At 38.8% G+C, this 23,620-nt stretch overlaps 1 protein-coding gene across 3 annotated transcripts in view; it reads right to left on the bottom strand.

Annotated features, from left to right (window-relative positions):
• Positions 1-23,620, bottom strand: part of znf236 (zinc finger protein 236) — a 107,738-nt gene that overhangs the window by 56,136 nt on the left and 27,982 nt on the right. For 2 of the 3 annotated variants that reach the window (XM_015377202.1, XM_015377204.1), the window contains exons 7-15: positions 15,560-15,682; positions 13,622-13,795; positions 13,193-13,370; positions 11,491-11,763; positions 10,976-11,179; positions 10,742-10,871; positions 3,957-4,217; positions 3,632-3,864; positions 2,704-2,805 (exon numbers count right to left, since the gene is read on the bottom strand). In XM_015377202.1, coding sequence (XP_015232688.1) covers positions 2,704-2,805; positions 3,632-3,864; positions 3,957-4,217; positions 10,742-10,871; positions 10,976-11,179; positions 11,491-11,763; positions 13,193-13,370; positions 13,622-13,795; positions 15,560-15,682 — 1,678 coding nt within the window. The remainder of the gene's footprint in view (positions 1-2,703; positions 2,806-3,631; positions 3,865-3,956; positions 4,218-10,741; positions 10,872-10,975; positions 11,180-11,490; positions 11,764-13,192; positions 13,371-13,621; positions 13,796-15,559; positions 15,683-23,620) is intronic. The other variant, XM_015377205.1, reaches the window with a different exon arrangement.

The raw sequence follows: 23,620 nt of genomic DNA, 5'->3' as shown, positions 1-23,620 counted from the left end.
GGGACCCTTTTTCCACCTGGATCCCCGCTCTTTTTCGCCCTCTGTTGTCGGACAAACTTGCCCCCACTTCCTCACCGCCTTGGCCGTATCTAGTCCCACAGCTAGTACATGATTGTCCCTCTTGCGTTGTGGCGTGGAATACCAAAGCGCAGATCTCGCTTCAATATTAGACATAAATGAAAAATATCTGCAACAAGCTCACTGCGGCACACTGCTATGGGAGGATAACCAGCCCTTAAGTAACCATGGACACCGGATGGAGAATGGTGCACTGTTGCTTCCTGTGGGTCTGCAGTTTGACAGGTATATCAGGTATAATAGGCTTTTTTAGGACACCTGTCTGTTGTCATATGATTCCTAAGGTTTTCAGGGCTATACGAAGCATAAAGCAACACGTTGCCACCTGGCAACAATCTTTGTTTCTTCATTTGTATATTTTTATGCATAAAAGATAACAATAAATAAATTGTTCCTTATTCATTAAGCTGACAAGATGCTGCTTCTAAATTGTAACCCTTTAAAATAAAAAAGGTCCCTTGTTGCTCTTTGGATTTCTTAAGTTCTGAAGAGCTGCTAATTATGAAACTAACCCCCATGTGTGAACTTCAAATGATGCATAACTGGAGCAGCAGTAAAATCTGGTGATAAATCAGATTACCAAATGAGTTTCTGCTTCGAGTGTCTAAATAATGCTGGGTTTCCACCAGAGGCCCCGAGGGTTTCATGTCAATGGCAACACTTCAATCACAGCGCATAACAGTACTCCAGCTCTGACAGCAGGGCACAGGGGGCTAAAGCTGGGTTTGATGTTCAAGAGCCCCTCTTATCCAGAAACATGAAATGTGTGCCCTTCAAATTTAGATGACAGTCCAGGCCATGTGTCTTCTCCTCCATGGACCGATTATATTGCACATCTGTTCTGGTTAGAGGTTACACCGCAACCTGGGAGAGTGAAAAAACTGATCTATTTGCTGGATGCATTATGAGCGAAGCATCAGCCTGAGTCGCCTTTTTGAGGCTGCACAGAAACAACAAGGGTCTGTTGGCAGACTTGGCAACGTTGTGGAAAATGAATATCAGATGTCTGAAAGCACTTCGGTCCACTTTAGTTTATGCAAGATAAATAAAGAACGATGGATATGAAGAGAAGCATCTGACTTCCCCATATGGAACATCCAATAAAAGCAGAGGGATGGTGATTTTTTTATACAAATCTTTATAAAACTAGCTCTTTGGACAAGCTTAAAAAACATCCATCAACATTCATGAATTATTGATTAGTTTGGCCAGAGTAAAATAAAAGCTTTAGCTATTGTAGACATTTCTCACAGCGGTAAACTGCCAACCTCACTGCAACAAGGAATCACATCGTACAGTATAAACACACTGATTCTCTCTGATCCTCCTTTATGGAGGCATAGATATCAGCCCAGTCTGAGGCTGTCATTGTGTGTCATTATTGTGGTGTGAGCAGGTTTCTTTGGATCCCCATTAGCTGCCAAATCAACGGCCGCCAGTCTGACTGGGATCCACACAGAAAATTTTATTTAAAATGATATTAACCGCAGAGTAAACTATAGGTTGTAAAAATATGTAACTCATCAGTATGAAAAAGAAAAATAGGGATGGAAATTCAGATTATTATTATCCCTGATGTATATTTTTTCTCATGGACTATCATTGGGATTAAGGTCTGGTTCCAAAAGAAGAAAATGAAAAACAATCCACTTTGTTTTCAAGTTTGAACACGTTTCTCTTCCCATTCAGGAAGCTTGTACAATTCCAAATGTCAGGAATAGCATTGAGTTTGAGGTTTTATACAGTAGCCCAACAAAGCTTGGTTTTTGTTTTGAAAACATGCAAATTTTTCATTTGTATAAATTTGGACAAAGGGGTCCACCTCTTGTGAAAGGGGGTCATTTGGCTTCTTTCGTTAGCCTGCAATGCCTCATACCCATCTAAGTGTCTGACAGGAGGGTCGTTAAAGGAGATGCAATGACCAATTCATTTTGAATTGAAAAGGTTCCTGGATGGGAATCGAACAATTTTCAAATTTGGAAACAAAGTCCAGTGGACTGTTTTTAATTTTACTTTTTTTATGGAATAACTATGACCTTGATGACTGAGAATCTTCACCAGCATATTTTATGGTTAATCTTATAGACAGAAAATAATTTGATATCTTGTATGGTTTAATGACCACTGTATAAACAGCAGTGTGGACTGATGACACATTCTTTTTTTTTTTATCAAAATCAACATTTCTATAAAGGTTGCAAATGAAAGCCTTAAATGCAATGACTGCAACAATTTGTTACTATTTACTTCACAGTCCTCAGTAATATATTACACACTGGACGGCTGACTTTTGTCAGCGATGTCCTTTTAAGGACAAGGTGCCACTGTCTGTTTGCTGGAGGACTGCCAAGTTTTCCAATTTTTAACATAACAAAAAAATACATAACATGAAAAAAATGGAAATAATAATACATTTGGGAAAAAGTTACAGTATGCAAGTTTTGAAATTATATTTATCTAGCGAATACATTATTTGTGGATCTACAAATAAAATGGGGTAAACTGGCTTAGGAATAAGGGTCACAACATACAGTACGGTGCACATATGTAGAAAAAAACAAAAAGAAAAAGGATTCAAGCAACTTCCCCCAGAAAGCATGTGTGCATAGGTGACCGTGTGGTTACCTTGTGTTAGACTTTGCTGGTCAAAGGCAGGCTGAGGTAGTGCTGGCGTCTCAAACTGACTGATATTCTGAGGCAAACCATGTTGTGTAGTTACGTACGAGTCTAAGAGAGCAAAGAGGATGTAAAGCAACAGATGGAAAATATCAAGTTAGAAAAAGAATTTAAAAACACTTCTTGGGTTCACTTTCTGAAAGGCATAAAATACAGTGAATTAAAGCTGCAAAGGATAAACCCACATTATATTGAAGATTTTAGATTAAGAATAGGCTGTCACTCAAGTTTATATGGAGCAATAAATACTTTTGGCAGCAAAGTGTAAGCACCATGCAAATGTTGCAGGAATGAGCCATGTTCAGAGCAGTCACAGTAACGGCCGCACCCCCCCGGAAAAAGACAAAAGAATAAAAAAGTAAGAAAAAAGAAGTATTGCCTATCTGAAAGTTATTTTGGACGGATCGTAATTCCGGTAGTGATCAGGTAGTGACACTCCGAATGCTTTGCGGGTAGAGATCTCCTCGCAAAGCATTATGGGATTTGCTGTCACAGCGGCCCATCGTCGTCGTAGGCTGTCATAACCCGACAGAGGCGACTAATAACAGAGATGGCGCAGGCACCACGTGTTGGAGTCGGACCGATGGGGAGAGAAAAGTAGTGATAATATGTCTGACAATTAACCAAGTTCGCTATAAATTCCAACATAAAGTCCCCACTCTATATAGTGACTGAGGGATCTAGGGGTTAGGGCGGACATTCGACGCAGGCTATAATATGAGGTCCCTGAGCACCAGGGTTAGGAACCACTGATTTAGAGGATAATCATGCTCCAGAAAGGTGTAAGAGGTTTAAAGGCCTAAATACCAGAACTACTCTGCCAGTTTAAGAATTCTCTATATAAAATAAACCAAACATGTTTTGCTTTTGCTGTTACCTTCACCTTGAACGAGTGCTTGGTCAGTCAGGGGGGCATCAAGTGATACTTGCGGGCCCCCATTTACAACCTCTGTCTGGCCCAGTCCCAGCATGCCTTGCTGCTCCACTGTGGTGGTGGTACCCTGCTGGAGAGACTCTGCCTCCATTTCCACCGGCATATCGTGGGTAACGCCACCTGTTCCCAGCGGATCGTCTCCTGGCTGTGGCTGCAGCTGCTGGGCCAGTTCATACCTGGGTTTCCAGCACAATAACAGAAAGTCAGGCCACCTCACTGATCCTCTAGAGTCCACATCACTAAACCCAAACAAAAAGGAAACACAAACCTGTGCGTCTTCATGTGCTTCCTACAGTTGGGCGAAGACTTGAACGTCTTCTGGCAGTAGGGGCACATGTACGGTCGAAGTTCACTGTGAGTAGTCATGTGGCGCCGCAAGCTGCCGCTGGTGGTGAACGTTGTGTCGCACATCGGACACTTGTATGCTTTTAGGCCCGAATGGGTTCGGATATGAGCTTTAAGGACTCCTGAAGAGGCGAAACCACGACTGCACTGAAAACACTTGTATGGCCGTTCTCCTGTATGAGATCTGGGACAAACAGAGCACAGAATAATGAGAAAACTGTTCAGAAATACCTTAAAGACACAGAAAGTTAATTATGGAAAAGAAGAAAATAAAAGTAAAATAATTCTCCAACCTGTAGCTAAAGTCACCTATAGGCCCCAGAATAACCTTTTCTTCAGGGCCTCCTCAGAACAATCAAGAACAAAGCTCTGCATCTTTTCCTCCCAGCACTGTGTTACATGGCTGACTTTAATAAAAGTCCCTTAATATTTAACATGGGAGCATTTACACCTAATCAGTGATCCGAGAAAACTGTCCCCAGGTGTAGGAATCAATCTTCTGTTTGAGATATAAGCCATAAATCTAAGCTAAGCAGGAGAAGATCAGCGTGCCAAGTAGCAAAGGGCATTGTAAGGACTACAACAGAACTCTGGCTTTCACAAGCTGTTCCATTTGCCTTGAATTTAAGCTTTCTATATAAAAACTATTGATAAATAAATGTTCTTTTAGAGAAAAAGTAAACACACCCTTCCTCCAACTGATTTAAATAACCTGCTGACATCTATGTCTCTGACATCACTCTGAGGAAACTTGTATTGCTTCTCATCCTCAGCTGTGTGATGTTTGAAGGGTTTCATGCCAGTACAGACAACCTTACATCAGGTGTAGCTTTTAGTTCTGTTCTACAGGATCTCATTTTTTTCCTTTTTTTACTCTGATAAACAGTCCAGTTCATGTGGTGAGATGGCCAGAGCCTCCTGCAGTAAAAGCATCCCAAACCGTCACTCTTTAAGCTCGGTACCTCAGTTGGTTGCGGTCCTTTTCTGTATTATCTCTGTTTTCCTCATAACTTACATTCCTATGGTTGTTAAGGAAGCATACATGTAATTCTGCTGGGAATAAATCTTTAAAAACAGGGAAATAAAAACTTTTTTCAGATTTCTGTCTGGGGTAAAAGATGAAAACTAAAATAGGATAGTTTAGTACGAAGACTCTGAAAGTCAGTTAATGCAGGAATAAACATCTAAAGCTCAACCAAGAAGACAAAAGCAATCAACTTCCAGACATCGAGGACCACACCATATTTATGCTTGAGCATCAACGAAGTCCGGCTTTCTCAGAAGGATCTGGGATAAAAAGGCCCAGCAGCGTCTTTTTTGTTGTTGTTTTTTTAAGTTTTTACGGCACTAGTGGCTCGCTTTTTTGACAGTAGGCTGAGAGGAAAGGGGGCATGAGAGAGGGGGACAGACATGCAGCAAAGAACCACAGTTGGGATTCGAACCCGAATATATTACTGACATAATGTGGATAAAACCCGGGTCGGCTGCCCCGAGAAGAGTCTTAATTCGGAGAAGAGGCCTGCACCTTAAAAACTTGCACCGCTTTACAATAAAGAGCATCCCATCAGAGAAGAAACAACTGCAGCGGGTCATCCAGACCGCTAAGTCGACCAACATACACGCAGCTTTTTCCTTATGGCCGAGAAAACACATTTACTGTATCCCATTACCAGGCTGATTATCAATGCTTTTGCTCTAATGTCAATACAGTTTATAAATTAAAAAACACGTATTTTAAAATGATCTAACTGATAATAATGATGCAAAAAGGATATGCTGCCAAGCAGCATGTTGGATCGTCTACAATGAAAATAAAGTTTTTTCTTATATTGTATTATTAGTCTGACCCTTGCAAGTAATTGTAAACTTGGTTTAATTGCATAAAAAGAGTGAACATGTCACCCCTGTTCTGTCCTGCCTTTCTTGTCTCCAAGTCTTCTTCCAAATTGATTTTAAAATCCTGCTGCTTACTTTGTTTTCTTTGTTTCAGGCCAGGTAGTTTCTACCTAACATTCCCTGGAGGATTAAAAACCAAAGGGAGAGTCATAGCTGCAGCCCAAACCCCATCTTTATTAAACATGTAAAGATTAGCCTTGTATTTCCCTTTTGCTTGAAATCCAAGTTGAACTTGAAGCATTCTCTCAAATACTGTTAAAGCTTGTTTTGACCATCTTATATATCATCTTGTGCCTTTAAGGTTCCTGTATCACTCAAGTTGTAACAGATCTTTTATTGTTTAATTATAGTATCCTAAACTTAAATGTTTTAAAGTTGTTGTGTCTTAGAAATGCATTTTACATTGGTTTTATAGACTTAAATTGGTATAAAAAGAAAGTAAGTGATCAAAAACTAAACAATACTTCTCTTTATTGAATATTAATATAAATTTCTTTCATCTTAAAGCACAGAACAGTAGAGCGCACAGGGGTTGAGCTGAAAATCATCTTTTTAGGTGCTGTCCTGTTTCTGTGTAGCCACTCTGAGCAATTTCAGTTGAAACATTGAAATGTTTGAGCTAAGAACCCAGCAGACGTCTCCCTCCTGATTAGCAGGATGCAGGGATTCATTGTCCCTGGGTTTGTTAGAGCTGATTCTGTAGGAGGCTGAAATCTCAGACTGAACTGATCACATCCAGAGATATAATCCCCCATAATGGGGGCAGATAAAAAAAAAACCAACTGCTGATATATATTACCGTAATGTGATGGTTTAAATCAAAGCAAATGTGCCGTCAGGATATTGTTGTCACAGAAGCGATATTATTTTACAGTTTTCCCAGCTAGAAAAGTGTGAAATAATATTCATTATATCCCTTCAGTTTTTGCATCTTTTATCATCCGGATGTTTCATAAAAACATGTGCAACCAAAGCAAATGACTGTTGTGTAAATAAAAAACATTGTCAAACATTGATTTATTTGTTGCTTTACTGACATAATGTGGATAAAAATGCCTATTGTCTGTGTCATAATATTAGCTGATTAGGCTAAATGCCTCATTAAATGCCTCATTAAATGCCATAGGTAACAATGTGCTTCACTGTGTAGCCGTCAGTCTTCGTTTCACTGGCTTTCATTTCCTGGTAGTTGGCGTCACATCAATCAAGCACCACATCTAACAGCACCAACAGCCTTCAATTATTTCTCTTTTGTTAAGTCAGTCCATAGAATGTTTCCCAGAAATTTTAGCATGTATTTCAGCAGAGAAGTGCCCTGTTCTTTTAAGACAGCAGTCGTTCTGACCTCAGATGCCTCATTGCCTCTGCTCTGCTGTTGAACCATGAACTTTGACCTGAATTAACTAAACTTCGGTCTGCAGAGCCTTGGTTATTGTCCTGGGTTTTTCTGCAACCTCCTGGAGGAGTTGTGGATATAGACTTAGAGACTTAGACAACTTCTATTGTCGTTTTGTATACACAGAGTGAATACAAAAGGAAATTTTGTTTTGTACAGCTTTCAGGATATTTCTATTACTTAATGTGCAGCAGTGATCAAATGTAAACAGTGTGGGAGACAAAAAAATGGTTAAAAAAAACGCATATGCCCTTGGATGTGCTCTCGGAGTTAAAGTTGGTAGACGGGGGTCCGTTTTAAGAAGCAGGTTTAAGAAACTCAGGCTCAAATCCACAACTCTACATTGATCTAGCCTAAAGTTGGGAACTCAGAGTTTTCGGTTTTCACAACAGCTGCTATGAATTAGTTCATTCAACTCTAAGTAGGTCCACTCAGAGTAAGGTAGTGGTGGCCAAGTGGTTAGAGCAGTGCGCTTGTGCTCAGAGAAGGTTGCAAGTACGCATTTCAATCCCCACAGCCTGCACTCTGGGTTCCTGAGCAAGACTCTTAACCCCACACTGCTTCCCGAGCACCACACAATGGCAGCCCACCTCTCCCCAAGGTAATGGGTCAAATGCAGAGAGTGAATTTCCCCATTGGGGAACAATAAAGGGATTTACATACAGAGTTGAAAACATATTTCACACCACTGGAAGAGGAAATTATAATGAAGAAATTAAATAAAAATGGATAATGTCTTTAAAAGACTAAGAACCAGTTCTACAGCTGCAAAGGAGAGGAAGACAGTGAAAGAGGAGATTGTTGCTAAAGTTAATTCATAGGTTTATATGAAGTCCCTATGGCAGGCTGTTTTAACATTTATTAAAGCACTCTCCTCTCTGTTGTTCCTTTTCTAGATCACTAAAATAAGTTTCTTCCTGATAAAAATCACACCCCTAGACTGAACTGTAATAACATATTTTATGAATAACATTTTTGCAGCAGAAACTGAATTTCAGAAAGTAAAAAAAACCCCACACAATTATGTAAGTAAGAATTATGTTTTATATATCTAGAAATGTTAAACATTTCAAGCGGCTGTTTTGACTGTTATCAGTTTGACTGAATATGTATTTATAATATCTGAAATATGTTTCTTCATAGTCAAAATAATACAAATGCTGATCAGTAACTATAGGAACTATAGGAATATTAATTTATAGACACCCAGAATGTTTATTCTAGATGAGGCGAATGTCATTTTGTTTGAAATTGTCATTTTGACAAGGAAAAAAATGCTTTTTCAGATATCAGAAAAATGTTATCAGTAAAACTAATAAATACCAAAATGGCTTGTTAAAGCCTGTTTTGACCACAATAACATTCAGGGTTTATTTCTTAAATGGTAGTGGATCAGTGTATCTATTTAGATGAAATCATCTGACAACAGGTGAAGTCTAAAAATGTTGTTCTAATAGATAGGACCTGCTCATAGTCTCATGGAGTTCCTCCCCAGTTTGATTCTGTGTTTCTTTTACACAGTAAATACAAAATGCACTTCAGATGTTATCATCCCAATAAATGTTCGTTATTAGTGGCTATCAGTCCCATCGAACGGCTTCAGATTGTGCCAGTAGGCTCAGTAGGGTGTTATAACTGAATTAATCCTAATTCTAAACCTAAGGTTATTCCTTTTTCCCCCGCGGAATTAATTAATCTAGTTATGTGTTATCGGGAAATTTCAGTAGTTCTTCATATAGCTACTGTAAAAATAAATAAATAAATAACATAATCCGCATGTGGCTCATATTAAACAAACCAAAAACAAGTCATCTCATGCCCTGTCAACTGAGTTGTAGAATCCTCTCACTATAAAAATTTTATTCTCTGTGAAAAAGTGCTGATAATTTTTTAAATAAGATCCTCATCAAACGGACATGCAATGTTTTTTTTATATATATATATTTGTGTCTAACAGACCTAGTGAATGATTTACTTTTTATTTATAAAACTATGACAGAACTCTGCTGATTAAATCAGGAAATAATTGGCTCTTAGGGGAGAGTGGAGACAGATCTAAGTTTGATAAGCAAAATTATTGGGGAGAATGTTACTACAGCAACACAAACAGAGGTAGAGGGAACTCTCTTTGTGAAACAGAAAACTCAGTTTCCCTGATTTCAGGTTTAGGTTCAGTAAACCTAAAATCACGGACACTAACAGTCCTTCATAGTTCATGGTGGAAATTTACATGACTTTCCACCCTCGCTTCTTATGTTGGATAGAATTTATGTGGACTGGAGAAGCTGTGCTGCTCTTTTAGATGACTTGTTGTCGGACAGGTTCTATTTCAGGGCTGATCAGGTCTGTGTTTAAAAAGAAAAGTTCCAAGGCAACGCATATTTCCCCTTCCACAGTCAAGCACCAATTTATTGGTCCATCGCAAAAAATAATCCAATAAATACATAAAGGTTGCAGTTGTATTGTGAGAAAATGAAACAGGGTAGTCATCATTTTGCACTATACGTTATTTAGGCCCTGACTTCAGTTAAATTTCTGCAGCTTGTACACATAAGCAGTAAAGCAGTTGCTCATCTCCCTTATGCCTTGGTCCTGCTCTGGTTTTAATGAAAATGTTCAGGCTATCACCTTTAAAAAAGTCCTATTCACTTCTCCATCTACCTGCAGATTCTTTAGTTTTCACCTTTCACGACACCTTATCCTCACCTCCCATGGTACTTCCATAATATAGCCCAGATTTGTTACCTATAACACCATGCAATTTCACTCTGCTCTGCCTCACTGCTTCCCCCTCTTTTACTTTGGGAATTCAGGCCATGGGAAGAGAAGCCATCAAGCTTAACTCTGCTTAAAACAATTGCTTTCATTTCTATATTAGAGCTGACAGTCCTCCCACTCATAGAGATTGTTCAACAGATTTACACAATGCCTTGTAGATCTGATACAAACTGTTTTATCTACTAAAGAGAAGGATTGGTAAGAAGTGATTATATGAAAAAGATCTTTCTCTCTACCTTTTCAAATATTGTCTATATGTAAATTTGTCACAATCTGTTGTTGAAACATTTGTTTTACCAAAGTTGTATGCCATTTATAGCCCATTAAAAAAAAAAAACAAATACAAAACTTTTCTATGACTTGAGGGCAGGTTAGACTTAAATTAGAAAACCTGTCCAAACTAGAAGTGAGGAAAACAGGGACAGAGGTAATAACGGACAGAAAATAAGGTCTGCATTGGCCCAACCACTTTTCCAAACTTATTTCTAAAACTATTCAGACCTGGAAAATACTCTCAATAAATTCCAAACCTTTCCAGACTTAGTAGGAACCCTGTGTGAATATGTGCCCTTTCTGCCATGATTTCAGGTTTGTTTTTGCTACTGTTCTATTGACACAGTGAGAAGGGTAAACATTACCTGACATGTTGCTTTAGGTGGCTTGACTTCTTGTAGGCCTTGTTGCAGTACTGGCACTTGTACGGCCGTTCATTGCCCACATCCAAGTACTGCTGAAAAGTAAGGCGGCTATTCTGGGAAGGGACGAGGCCTGTTCAACAAATTAACACAAGACTCTTAGACTCCAATGGGAAATGAAGTGTAAAGGTAAAGATAAAGCCTTTTATGATCAATAAAATTACAGAGTGATCATACCGTAATCTGTGATGAGGATGGGTTCCTGTAAGGGGATGTCAGGCAGAGGTAGGATGTTCTTGGAGGCTTTGGCTTTGTTAGTTTTCCGTCGGAATCTGTTCGTCTTCAGCTGCAAGATTTTAAAGTGTGACGCTACGTGTGTTTTCCTGTGACCTGATGTGCGGAAGATCTTGTCGCAGTGAGGGCAGGGGAAAGGGCGCACACCTGGGAGCCCAGAGAGAGGAAAATAGTTATTTGCTAATAGACATCAATGCATTTAAAGCAACAGAGAAATTGAATTTGAATTCTATCGATGTTATGCTTTTTAATTTATAATTATTGTAGGTATAACAATGTTGTGAAACACACAAAAAAGCTTAAAACTGAAAGAAATATATTAAGAATCACAATAAAAGCACAAATTACACTTGAAGTACCTTCTTGTTCTTCTACTATAGAGTGACTTTCGGAGTGATTCAGTCAGATAAAAACTTAGCATTGGCTTTAAGCGACAAAAGGCAGGCCGCTGTTCTCACCTGTGTGCAGCCGCATGTGGACCTTCATGCTGCCTGAAGTGGAGAAGCGTTTCAGGCAGCACTGACACTCAAAGGCCTTGATGCCCGTGTGCGTCTTCATGTGCGCAGTGAGAGTGCTCTTCACCGCAAAAGCTCGGAAACACTGTTTGCACTTGAAGGGTTTCTCGTGGGTGTGGATGCGAATGTGGCGCACAAGGTCGCTGGGCTTCTTGAACTCTTTGGAGCAGTAAGGGCAGCCATGCCAGCGGACACCGTCCTCTTCCCTGATCGAGCCTGTGCAGAGGAAACAGCAGAGTCACATCTCCACCTCCTCCAATAAGATTTAAACTACATGAATCACAATTCGTGTCATTCTACAACCTTTGATTTCACTGTTTTAATTGATAGTTTGGTGAAAAAAATCCAAAACTAAACTCTGGTCACATTCAAAATACAAACTAATATTCTGAAAGTACTTTAAACATAGAATTATTACATACTGTTCAATAAATGATAAGTGCTTTAATTAAAAGTAATTTTCGTTTGAATGGGCTTTACTGGAGGCATCCATGGTTGTCAAAGAACACTACTGCCACCTACTGGTTTGTGACGTCACGGTGCGGTATTGGCTGTTGAGCAAGTCCTGTATCTGGTGTTTGTCACAACGCGTTATTATCCAAGTCATCTTGAAAACATTCTTCTTTGAAATGTTGGATACATATTACGTGTTTTTTCTCTGGCCAGAAGTTTGATGCCATATCCTCCCTTTTCAAGTTGGAAACTCAACGACGAACTCGTCAGTGGAGGATCATGAATCGGAAAGGTGAAATAACACATTTTTTTTTCCCACTTTTAACCGATGTATTACAACATCCAACTCCCATGCACGTTGCCATTGTCAGTTTTCACTATAGCTCTGGGGAATTTCAATAGTGAAGTCCTCTGGAAATCTTAAATTATTGTTGTTGATTGCAGATGTGTCTAGTAGCTCCCATGGATTTTCCTTGTAAAGCGGGGAACATGGCCCTCGGCTTACCACACCGTGAGGTCACTGCCTGAAGATGTCAGGAGTGAGGTGTTACTATATTTGGGCAAAAATGGCCGCTCCCAGACTCAGTGATCGTAACAAAAAATATTGTTTTTTACTGATTAACGCTAAATTTATTAAATCACCGCGAACCTATTAGTTCTAGGTATAAATAATGATTCATTGATTATTCCTTGCTAACCGGACTTTTCCTTTTAAAATTATTTAGTGTGATGCGGGGATGTTTTCTCTTCAGCAGGTAAAGGAGAGATAGTCAGAATTGATGGGAAGGTGGGTGGGGCTAAATAAAGGGAGATACGGGATGAACAAACTTCTACAGGCTGCAAGAAACGCTACATGTTTAGATTAAAACATGCCTCTGTGTTAAAATGGCCTAGTAAAAGTCCAAACAAATTAACAGTCAGTTTAAAAAAACACACAATACTCTACATTCAGACTGGACCTTTCTACAGCAAATTAAGTAAAGAAAAATAGCAATGTTGGAGACACAGCCCTAAAGCAGCTGTAATTGGTTGCAGTGTAACAAGACAGAAACATGCAATGAATGTATGACTGTTCCCAGCTGGTTCATCTGATTTATGAGCTGAACTCTTGGAAACGTTTCAAACCTAAAAGGCTTGACGAACTCTGACAGCAGCGCTCACCGACTAATAAATGTCCCCTGCCCCAGTCTACCTGGCATTTGTATAGGCTTCTTAAAAATGCTCCTCTTCTTCTCCCTTATGGATTTGTCTGGAAACTCCACTTTTTTGCTCTCTGGTGCAGAAACCTCAGAGTTCTGGTTCTGAGACACTGCGGATGCAGCCTCAGTCTTGGGCTGGACAACACTCAGACCACTGTTCTCCAAAGCTTGCTGCAAACACACAACCAACACACAACGCAAAAAATTTACTTTAAAATAACCTAATCTATAGCTCTGTGATAATTGCATCCAATTAATTCCCATTCATGACATCTATTAACTCTACAGCTGTGGATGAAGATTCATCATGGAGTCTCTTTTCCACTGCATGAATGAACTCCCAGTGACAAATACAGCTATAAAGATAAGAATTTAATTTCTGAGAGGTTACAATCCTGGCTGAGTGAAGGTCGTCCACTCACCTGCAGGATGTCCTGGTTAATGGCTGTTTCCATGGCAATAGCTGGCTCTGGAGGCTGCGGTTGAGCCGTCTCCCCGCTGACCTGCTCCGACAGCTCCAAGAGCTGCTGGATGACATCCGTCACCCCTTCAGCACCCTCCGACCCCCCGGCGCTCTGACCTGTCGTCTCGGTCTCCTGCAATCAAAAAGAGCACGGAATAAGAGTGAAAAGAGTTTAAAAATAAAAAAGAAACGAGCAGCGTGAAGAAAGGATCTGGAGAGGCCAGAATTTGATGGCTGACTAAGCTTTATTACAGAGTCTCTGGAGCATAAAATGAGCAAAGGATCGGGCATCACTGAACAGAATGCCAATGTCTGATGCACTGACACGCAGACACAGGTGACTAAATAAACACCAGACGGTAATTAATCTAAATAAACAAACACAATTTATGGCAGCTAAACTAACATCAGTAAACTGTGCATAAAAGCTGGAAGAAGAATAAATTTATGGCCAAATTAGTCTCACAGAATGTTAACAGAAACAATTCAACAAAGCAAGTAGGCACATTTTATTAGTAAGAAAAAAAACAGCGCTTTATAAACGTAGAAAGAAAACAATAATAATGATTAATGAAAGAAAAGTAAAGCTGAACAAGAAGCAAGAAAAAGTATGTTAGTTTAGGAACATCTTAAGACTATAGAGTGGAGCTGCTGCTGTCTGGTGGCAGTAAGAAGGTTTTGTTTTAAGGAGCTGGGTGCTCCTGTTAGATTATGATTATTTGTATCATTATTATCATTATTATTATTATCGTTATTATCATTACTATAATTATTATTATCATTATGATCATTATTACTATTAAGATCACTGTTATTATCATCATCCTCATTATTATTATCCATTATTATTGGACAATTTAATAACAAAGGACTAAGTTTGACCATCAAGGACCCTAAAAGTTCATGTCAGGACGTTAAAATGAGTTCGGAAGGCGAAAGTAGGGAAGGCAAAGATGGTAAAGCTGGAGAGGCTTGGGCTCCTTTGTTTGTGATCACTTAGTGTTTGTTTTCAGCTTTGAAGAGTAACCCTAAGAGTAGTTTTTTTTTTTTTTTTTGCTGTAAAGTCAATTATTTAATCTTAACATTTATAAATATAGCAAGGAATTTGATTGTGGTTTCACTTTGCTCCATATAAAGACGTTTAAAGTGCAATACACAACAAATGAATAAAAATAAATAGTCTTTAAAATATTTACACAGTTATAGTATATTTCTAAAACAAAAAAAAGAATTTTGGTTGAATCAGTGCAAATAAGCAAAGAATGGATCTGAGTGCTTTGACTGATGGTCTAAAATCATCTGGTTTAACAGGCTAAATCTTCACCATCAGGCTATATCTTTGCCAGCACCCCTCAGTGAGATATAATACAAATGTGTGTTTATTTCTAAAGCTATGGCACATATCGACCCAATAAACTGCAGTTTTTTAATAGTAATCTAGTCTAACGCTAGCGTCTTTCATTCAAGGTTTTCGTATGACCTAATATTTCAGTGTCTGATCTGCACAGCCCTCCATTACTAAAGGCTTGCTGTGATTACATCAGAGCACAGCATCCAGATAAATTACAGATAAAACATAAGTCTGTAAACTTGACTACAAAATAAGACAATACTCAAGACTGAATTTAGTTCGGGATTCTAATGCTAAGCTTTCAGCAATGCCTTGATCGCCTTGACTCCTAATCAAGTTGACAATAGAAAAACCAAACAGAGAAGTAAGAAACATAAAAGACAAGAAATTCCTTAAAATAACAGTATTACTATAGAAGCCATAGCAGATGAAGATTTATTTCCTTAAAATAGTGTTATGTTCCATTTTTCTGCTTTTCTGTGAACCAGGAATGTAAGCAGAACAGGAATATCTGAATTATCTCAAAAGCAATGCTTGACTGCTTACCGAAGTGCTGGAAGGCACCTCAATCACAGACATGTGCATCTTGCTGATGTGGGCATTTAGGCTCCCCAGCTTCCTGAATGAACAGCTGCAGTCCATGCACGGGAACACAGGTACTCCTTTGGTCTGTAGGTGGAAAAAAAACAGATAAGGTATTACTGTCAACTGTTTGCTGCCAACAGGTACTTTCTGTGTTCAACAGGGAAAGATTACTGATGCTCTAAATGGGGATCAGAAGCCTACAGAGATACAGAGCTATGCCTACTGATGGAATGTGAACTGTACCTTGAAATAATGCATGGCTTCACATTGCCGTCTTTACATCATCTACTTTGAGCATACAGAGATTAAAATAAATATTGTAAACGGCACCAATTTTCTCAGTAAATATATTTCTAGAGGTGCTATTGACATGACATTTTTACCACGTCGGTAACAATCCATGGAATCCAGACATACAAAGAAATAAAACCATAGATGTAGATGTCCAGAATTTAAGTTATGTGTGATAATGTGGAATTGCATAGTGAAAAAATATTGAATATACTTACTGAAATTTATGTAATACTTTGTACAAAAGCCTTTATTGGCAATGTCAGCTTCAAGATGCCTCCTGTATGGAGAAATTAGTTGCATGCACTGCTCAGGTGTGATTTTGGCCAATTCCTCCAAACAAACACTCCTCAAATCTCGAAGGTTTCATGGGCCTCTTTTAGGAACTCTGTTCTTTAGCTCTTTCCATATTTTTTATTGGATTCAATTCAGTTGATTGGCTGGGCCCATTCTAACAGCTTTTCTGTCTCTGAAACCAACTGAGTTTCCTTGGCTGTGTGTTTGGGCTCATTGTCTTGCTGAAATGTCCACCCACATTGCATCTTCATCATCCTGCTAGATGTCAGCAGAATTTTATCAAGTATGTCTCTACATAATTTTTTCAATTCATTCTTCTTTCAATCATTTGAAGTTTGCCAGTACCATATGCTTAAAAACAATCCCACACCATGATGTTCCCACCTCCAAATTTCCCCGTTGGTTTGATGTTTTTGGGGTGATGTACAGTGCCACTTAGGCACCAAATATGATGTGTAGTATGACATCAAAGAGTTCAATTTCGATCTCATCTGACCAGACTATATTATCCCAGTATTTCACAGGCTTGTCTATATGTTGGGCAGCAAACTTTAAGTATGCTTCAACATGCTATTTCTTCAGCAATGCAGTCTTTTTTGGTGAGTGTGCATACAGGCCATGGGAGTTGAGTGCATTGCTTATCGTTTTATTTGAAACAATTGTACCTGCTAATTTCAGGTCTTTCTGAAGCTCTTCACAAGTGGTCTTTGGCTCTTGGACAACTCTTCTTGTTATTCTTTTCACTCCTGTGTCAGAAATCGTGCTGGGGGTACCTGGTCGTGGTCGGTTTAATGTGAAATGATGTTGTTTTTTTTCCCACTCCCGGATTATGGCCCCAACGGTGCTTACTGGAACCTTCAATGCCATTATTATGATTTGCAACAATAAGGTTGCGAAGGTCTTGAGAAAGCTCTTTACTTTTACCAATCATGACGTGTTTCTTGTTTGTTACCAGAGACACCTTTTAATAGGCCATCGTTTGGGACTGAACCAGCTGATATTAATTTGCACTGAAAAGGAGCAGGATTGCTTTCTAATTACTGAGAGATTTCTGCTGGTGTCTCTACTTTCCTTCCCTCTTTGCACCTCCGTTTCTTCACGTGTTCAATAGTTTTTCCCTGTGCCATTCTACACTTTTACATACAACTTAATTTCTGGACATCTATGGCTTGATTTCTTTGTATGTGTGGACAGTGGATTGCATGGACCATTACCAAATCTGGTGAAAATGTCATGTCAATAGCGCCTCTAGAAATATATTTACTGAAATAAAAAAAGGGTGGTGTGTTAAATACTTATTTTACTCGCTGTACCTCTGATGTAAGCGCTAACATTATACACAGAAAACAGCATAATTGAGAAAATGCTCCTGCATTAAGACGACCTCCTTTCAGTATTGCTAATGTGTTTAAAAATGACAGATAAAACAACGGGATGGGGGGAAAAAAGTATTAGATATGATAGAGTTGTCTGTGGTTTACTCAGGTTACAAGACAGCAAGAGAGAGCCAGACCCAAAGCAGATAACAGGAAGGTTGAAAGGAATAATACAGATCTCTTTAATGGAAACCTCTCAAGCTTTCAACTACAATGTAGAATTAAACATTTAGGGATATCAAAAACCTACCTCATCTAGAAATTAGGCACACCGACACGGCTTCTACTTTGCGATGCTAGCTGTGCTCAATGCTAGCTGCGCTCACAGAAAAAAAATGGTTCTACAAACATCTGTTTCATTGTTTTAATAGAAAAGTCCTGATTCAAAGCTACCTCCTAATCAGAAAGCATTCTAATACTCATTGTTATTACACGTTCTATAGACCAATTATTATCGTTAAAAACTGGAATCAGCAATTTAAGGTTTGAAATTGGCAAAAACCTCTTATCAATTATTCTACATACAGATCCAACAATCCAAATGATTCAGTTAAAATGTTTTTTTCATTTAGAAGAAAATTGCCAGATGAAAAAAGCCTAATCTAATTATTTAGGGTGTAAGAGCTGTCATTCCATTTATCTCTAGAAAGAGCTAAATTGAACAGTCGAGGTAATTAGATGGTGCACCTGTGCCGCCGCAGCTGACAGTTTTGGCAGACATACAAATTATGTATTTTACAGACTTTGCAGCTTTTAAATTTAAGAACTTTAAATTATAGCACAGCAAAGTGCATATTTACTATTTGTAAAGGGGTTGTACTATTTACAAAAAAAGTCGTCTTTATAAAAGTCAATTTTTAATGATTTTTCTGTCTGAGACACCCGTCAAAAAGATAGATTAACCTGATATTCAGCTTAATTAGCAGAATGGTTGCTAAAAACCTGTCTTAATTGCGTAGAATCATAATGTTTTAATGTTTGCCTTGTGTGCTTCAAACCAATGCATCAGATCAGTAACAATTTCAGGGAAGGATGCTCAGCTGTTGTAAGGAGCCTTCAAGGTGTCCAGGAGAGTCCAGTAAGAACCAGGATGGTCTACTGAAGAGTGTAATACGGTTTTTGGTTGCCACCAGTGCAGAGCTTGCCTAACCCATAGCCAATATGTGAATGTAAGTACATGAGCAGCCACAGAAAACAAACAAAGCAGCAAAAGAAATCCCCTCCCCCCATAAGAGAAAATCATCAATAACTGAGTGAAATTCAACAATTTGATAGATTTGCAGGTAAAGGCTGTCAAAAGGTATAAAACGTACATATTTCTTCAAAGTTGTCTTACTTTAAAATGGGAGAAATATTTCCAGTAAAGGAAGTTGCTTGGCACTGAACGAGCTCGTATAAGATTCAAATCTTTAGAAGAACGAGGTCAGCTGATATGTTATGCAGTCATGTTGGACTGTGTTGTCAGGGTTGGTGGGCTACCTCAGTCTGATCCATTTGTGATCGGGACTTTAGTTACCCAGTGGAAAAGGAATCCTAACCAAGTTAAATCTTTCTACCAATCTAGGAGTATAAATCTTTAGAGCTTGGGAACCTTTATAGGGTAAAAAAACATTTACAGCCTGCACATAAAATACCAACTCATTCCCATCAAATACTACTTTGTGCCCACAGAGTACTACTTTGTGGCCAAAGGTAGAATATATCAGAGGAGGAGGTTGGGGGTAAATGGGGCTGTTGCTTCCCCTCGTCCCTGACTAACTCCACTTACTGATGTTTGTCCCACAAAGTCGGTGAAATAGGAGCATTTTCATTTTTTTAAAAGCATTTTGAGGTTTTAGCCAAACCCTTTCTCTTATTCCTACTTTAACAACATTGCCTTTTAGAGTCTCTAGTCATGCATTTTCCCCTTTACATTCATACATTTTTATTCCAAAAATACCTGAGGAGTGGCCAATAACGGTTTTACTGCATGCTGGTTCTGGAGAATCTACTCCCAAATTGCACTTTTTTTGTGAAGTCCAGAGCTTTAATGGGTTTTCTTGTCTGTCTGGGTTAACAGAGTGTAATCAACGCTCTATTTATGTAGACTTGACCCTTTCAGCCCATCACTAAAAGCAGAGCAGTATGGAGTCTATATGCATCTGTCCAGAGATGGGAGATGTGGAGTCAATAAGTCATCTCCATGCCATTTATTCATTCTGCCCTGTCAGTGAACCAGGTTCAATCTGCAGAGTGAATTAAATTGGCAGATCGGACTCACCTTTTCAGTGGCTGGGCAGAGCAAATATATATATGGCATGGAGATGACTTGTTGACGCCCAATCTCCCAGCTCTGTGTCCGTCCAGACCCCGAACAAAGCATCTGCTCACAAAAAACATCTATAGTCAGCCTGCAGCATGTGGAAATACGTGATCAGAGGCGCCCTGTGCAACCAAGCAACACAGATGAAAAATCATCTCAGGTCAGAGAAGAAGCTGAGATCACAAACCTACTGCTGTGAATAACGACCACAGAGGTTACAGACTATAACTGTAGAAGAGCAAGAGAGAAACAAATGGATAAAAATCTGTACTTTAATGATGCGTAATAGGTTGTATTTCATCTTAGGCCACAGATCCTGGTCATATTTTCCTTCTGTCATTTTAAATTTGTTCACCCTAACAGAAAAGGTCCCTATCTCCTCTGCCTTCATCTATGCCTCATGGAGATCATAACCACCATGTGATAACTGTGTTAAAAACTGCAGCTGCCTTTTAGATGCATATATTCCAAACAGACAAGTGATGATTAGTCTTTTGTTGCTTTAGTGGATCACACTGGACCTTTTAAATAAACATATAGTCTTAGTCCTGAAACATGGAGTGTTTGAGACAAACATGTCGGTTAGACAGCTGGTGTTATTTTGCCTTCTGCATTTTTATACAGTCAAATGAGGGACACTGTTTCAGTTTACAGGACACCATGAGAGAAGTGAAAACATACAGCACAGTCCTGCACACATCAGGATATCTTGTTATCATATATGGCTGTCAATATTCCACCAACATTCCTCGTACTAATGATAATTCCTTGTAACTCCCGGCCTTTCAGAATCTCGTTTTAACTCATCCTCAGCTTGATAATAATAAAACGTAATCAGACGATCCCTGTCCATCATGTTTTGTTCCTCTGTTCCTGTAACTGTTTTGTATTAGCGTTTTTGTGTGGTGTGTAAAAAATACTATGTCCAAATAATAAGTACTTCATGATATTTCGTGCTCACAGCATTTTTCCTTTTTTCCCCCTGTGTTAAGTTCTCTGGCTGCATACAAATCAGATCCATCATCAAGCTTTTTTAAAATCAGGAGGAAATGTATTTTTAGCTTTCTATATTCACATTTTATCCATTCTAAAACAGTTTGTTCAGCAGATTAAAATCACACGATTCACAAAACAAATAAAACTATATGTTTTTCCATAAATCTTAATCTCACTTTTCCTCATCTCACCTAATAAATATGTAATATGTTTTTCCTGCACCAAGTTATATGTTTGTGAGTGTTTTTTAAAATTGCTTTTTAATGACCCTAAAAATGACTTTTTATGCAGATTTTGGAATATTCCCAGTTCTTCTTGTAATACATGTCACTTCTTTATCAATTGCAGGAGAATGTACATATATGATCATAGAGATTTCAACTGGGAACTTGTTATGAGGCAATTAGCCTGAATAAAAATGTTTCATCTAGATTCATTCACTATATCATAATCAAAATCTCCTTTTTTTTTATTACCGGTATTCTTGCTTTTGAATCAAAACTAAAGCATCATTTTAAGGTCTTTCAATTTTGGGGGTAAAATCAGGACTTCTGGTGGGCCATCAATAATCGGTTGCTGTGTGACTGATTTGCTCAGCAGGTTTTTAGCAAATAGGAGGAATTATATAAATGGATGCCACCTCTATTGAAGCCAAAGTCATACAGACTGCCATTAATCAGATTTAATGTGTACAAAAAAAGGAAATAAATTTGTCTACAAAAATTTGGATGTGCCTTTAATGTTTCAGTTGTAATTAATCGTTTCATGTTTGCAAAATCTAGTTCACTGACAGGCCACAGTATGACACTGATCAGGACAGCTGGAGCCCCCCAGGGCTCGGTGCTGGCACCCTGGACTTTTGCTACAACAACATTGGATGCATCACAGAAACAGAGAGGAGGTTTATGGAGATCCAGAGCAAAGCAGAAATAAGTCCTACTAGAGGGAGAGGAGGTGCACTGGACTGGTCAGCTCTACAGGAAGACACAGAGCAGGCTGTACTTCCTGAGAAACCTACAGTCCTTTAACATCTGCAGCAAACTCTGGCAACGGTGGCAGAGGCCAGAACATTGAACAAACTGTTGGAAATGATGGACAAAAACCAGTCGTCCTCTGCACATCATCATCATTAGTAACCAGAGGAGCCTCAGCACTGAGAGACTGCTCCCTCCCAAATGTCTTTCCCTCAGCCTATCAGGGTGTGCAGCTCCTCAGTGGTTAGGAGGAGGTGACTGGGGACAGACGGGAAGGAGCGATGGCCTCTAGCATCCTATATACTATAATTGCTTCTCTCTGTTGCTTTTCTCTATTATTGATACTATGATGCTAAACTGTCCAATAGCTAATTATTTGTCTGCAAATGTTCATCCAAGAAAAATATTTTCAGTGACCTAATTTAAAGTCCCTTTCACTTCCATATTTTTTTAGGAGTTTGATTCTTCTTTTATAGTTTGATAAGTTAAGGTTAGTTTAGAGTTTAGATTATATTCTGTTTCCTCCGTTTGCCTTCTTTGTGCTGCTTATCTCCGATGTTAAGCTGCTGGAATTTGAATTTGAATCTGAAGAAGTCATCCTAAAAGGAAACCTAAAGTCTAAGTCTAGGTCTAAAGCTCCAGGAGGGAAGCAGCTCTGATTTTCAATAAATCTCCTTCAGTGACGTTTGGTGAAAACAATCAACTACAGCGGATGAGTGAATGTTTCTTTTTTTAGCTTCAAGCTGTGAAATCCAACAAAAACAGCCTGTAAGGTGTGATGCTGAAGTAAGACAGGGAAAATGACTTGTGAATGGAAGCAGTTCCAAACTTGACATCAACACCTGAAATGGTGGTTAGCGATGGGCTCGAGGGAAGCCTGTTGAGCAGAGCTCTCTGAAAAAGAGTTTGATTGCTTTTCTGATGATAGAAATGGAAAACATCTGTGAAAGCGAACAGATTGCTCTCAGAAACTGGGAAGTTTTTCTATAGTAAAGTGGCCTCGCTGGAAGCTAAAATGGAGACATTGAGGAGAGTTTGGAGTGTGAGGCTATGAGAGGGCAAAGGGGCTCAGTAAGGTGTTATCAGAGATTTGATTGTAGGTTCTTAGCTTTAGGTTAGGACTGTGCAAAACACCTAAAACAAATACGTTAAAGTAGCATGGTTGGGTAAAAGAAGAACATCTGTGGCTGACATAAAGTTTAACAGAGGAATGAAAGTAAACCAAAAAAGAAAATAACAAGTTTTAACCACTGAGAAAAGTAAGCCAGGAGGTTCCAAGTTAAACTTAAAGAGTGAGACAGAGATCATGGACAGATAGAGGAACTGCAACAAAAAAAAAAACATCTGCATCATTTTGAAATATAAGCATTGCTTTATAGTATGTACATCTCTGATCAGCATTGATGCTGAGGCTTAAAACCTAAAAGAAAACATCAAACAGCCTGATGATGCAAAAGAAATGCAAAATTCTGCTATGCAGAAAAAATATCATGGGAGTAGCCATTACAGGGAAACTGATATATAGCTTAATTACTAAAGGGGTAACAAGATCTCTTCATAACACAAGGACACCTTTTTTCTCAACATAATTTCATTTGCATGGATTCAGCTTTGTAGTACCTAGAAAGGTGTAATGTCGAAGTGAAACTGACAACCCAAACTAACTTCATTTATGAGACTGTGTCTTTCTATTAGGAATAATTACATTACAGATGTGACAAATTTAAACGCAAAAAAAAATAATAATAATTGTTGCAGTACTCTAAGGCAGGGGTCCCCAACCACC

This window comes from Cyprinodon variegatus, unplaced genomic scaffold (genome assembly GCF_000732505.1).
Source record: "Cyprinodon variegatus isolate N-32 unplaced genomic scaffold, C_variegatus-1.0 Scaffold149, whole genome shotgun sequence".
NCBI lineage: Eukaryota > Metazoa > Chordata > Actinopteri > Cyprinodontiformes > Cyprinodontidae > Cyprinodon > Cyprinodon variegatus.
Note: the sequence above shows the minus strand (reverse complement) of the source record. Positions and strands in the feature narration are given on the sequence as shown.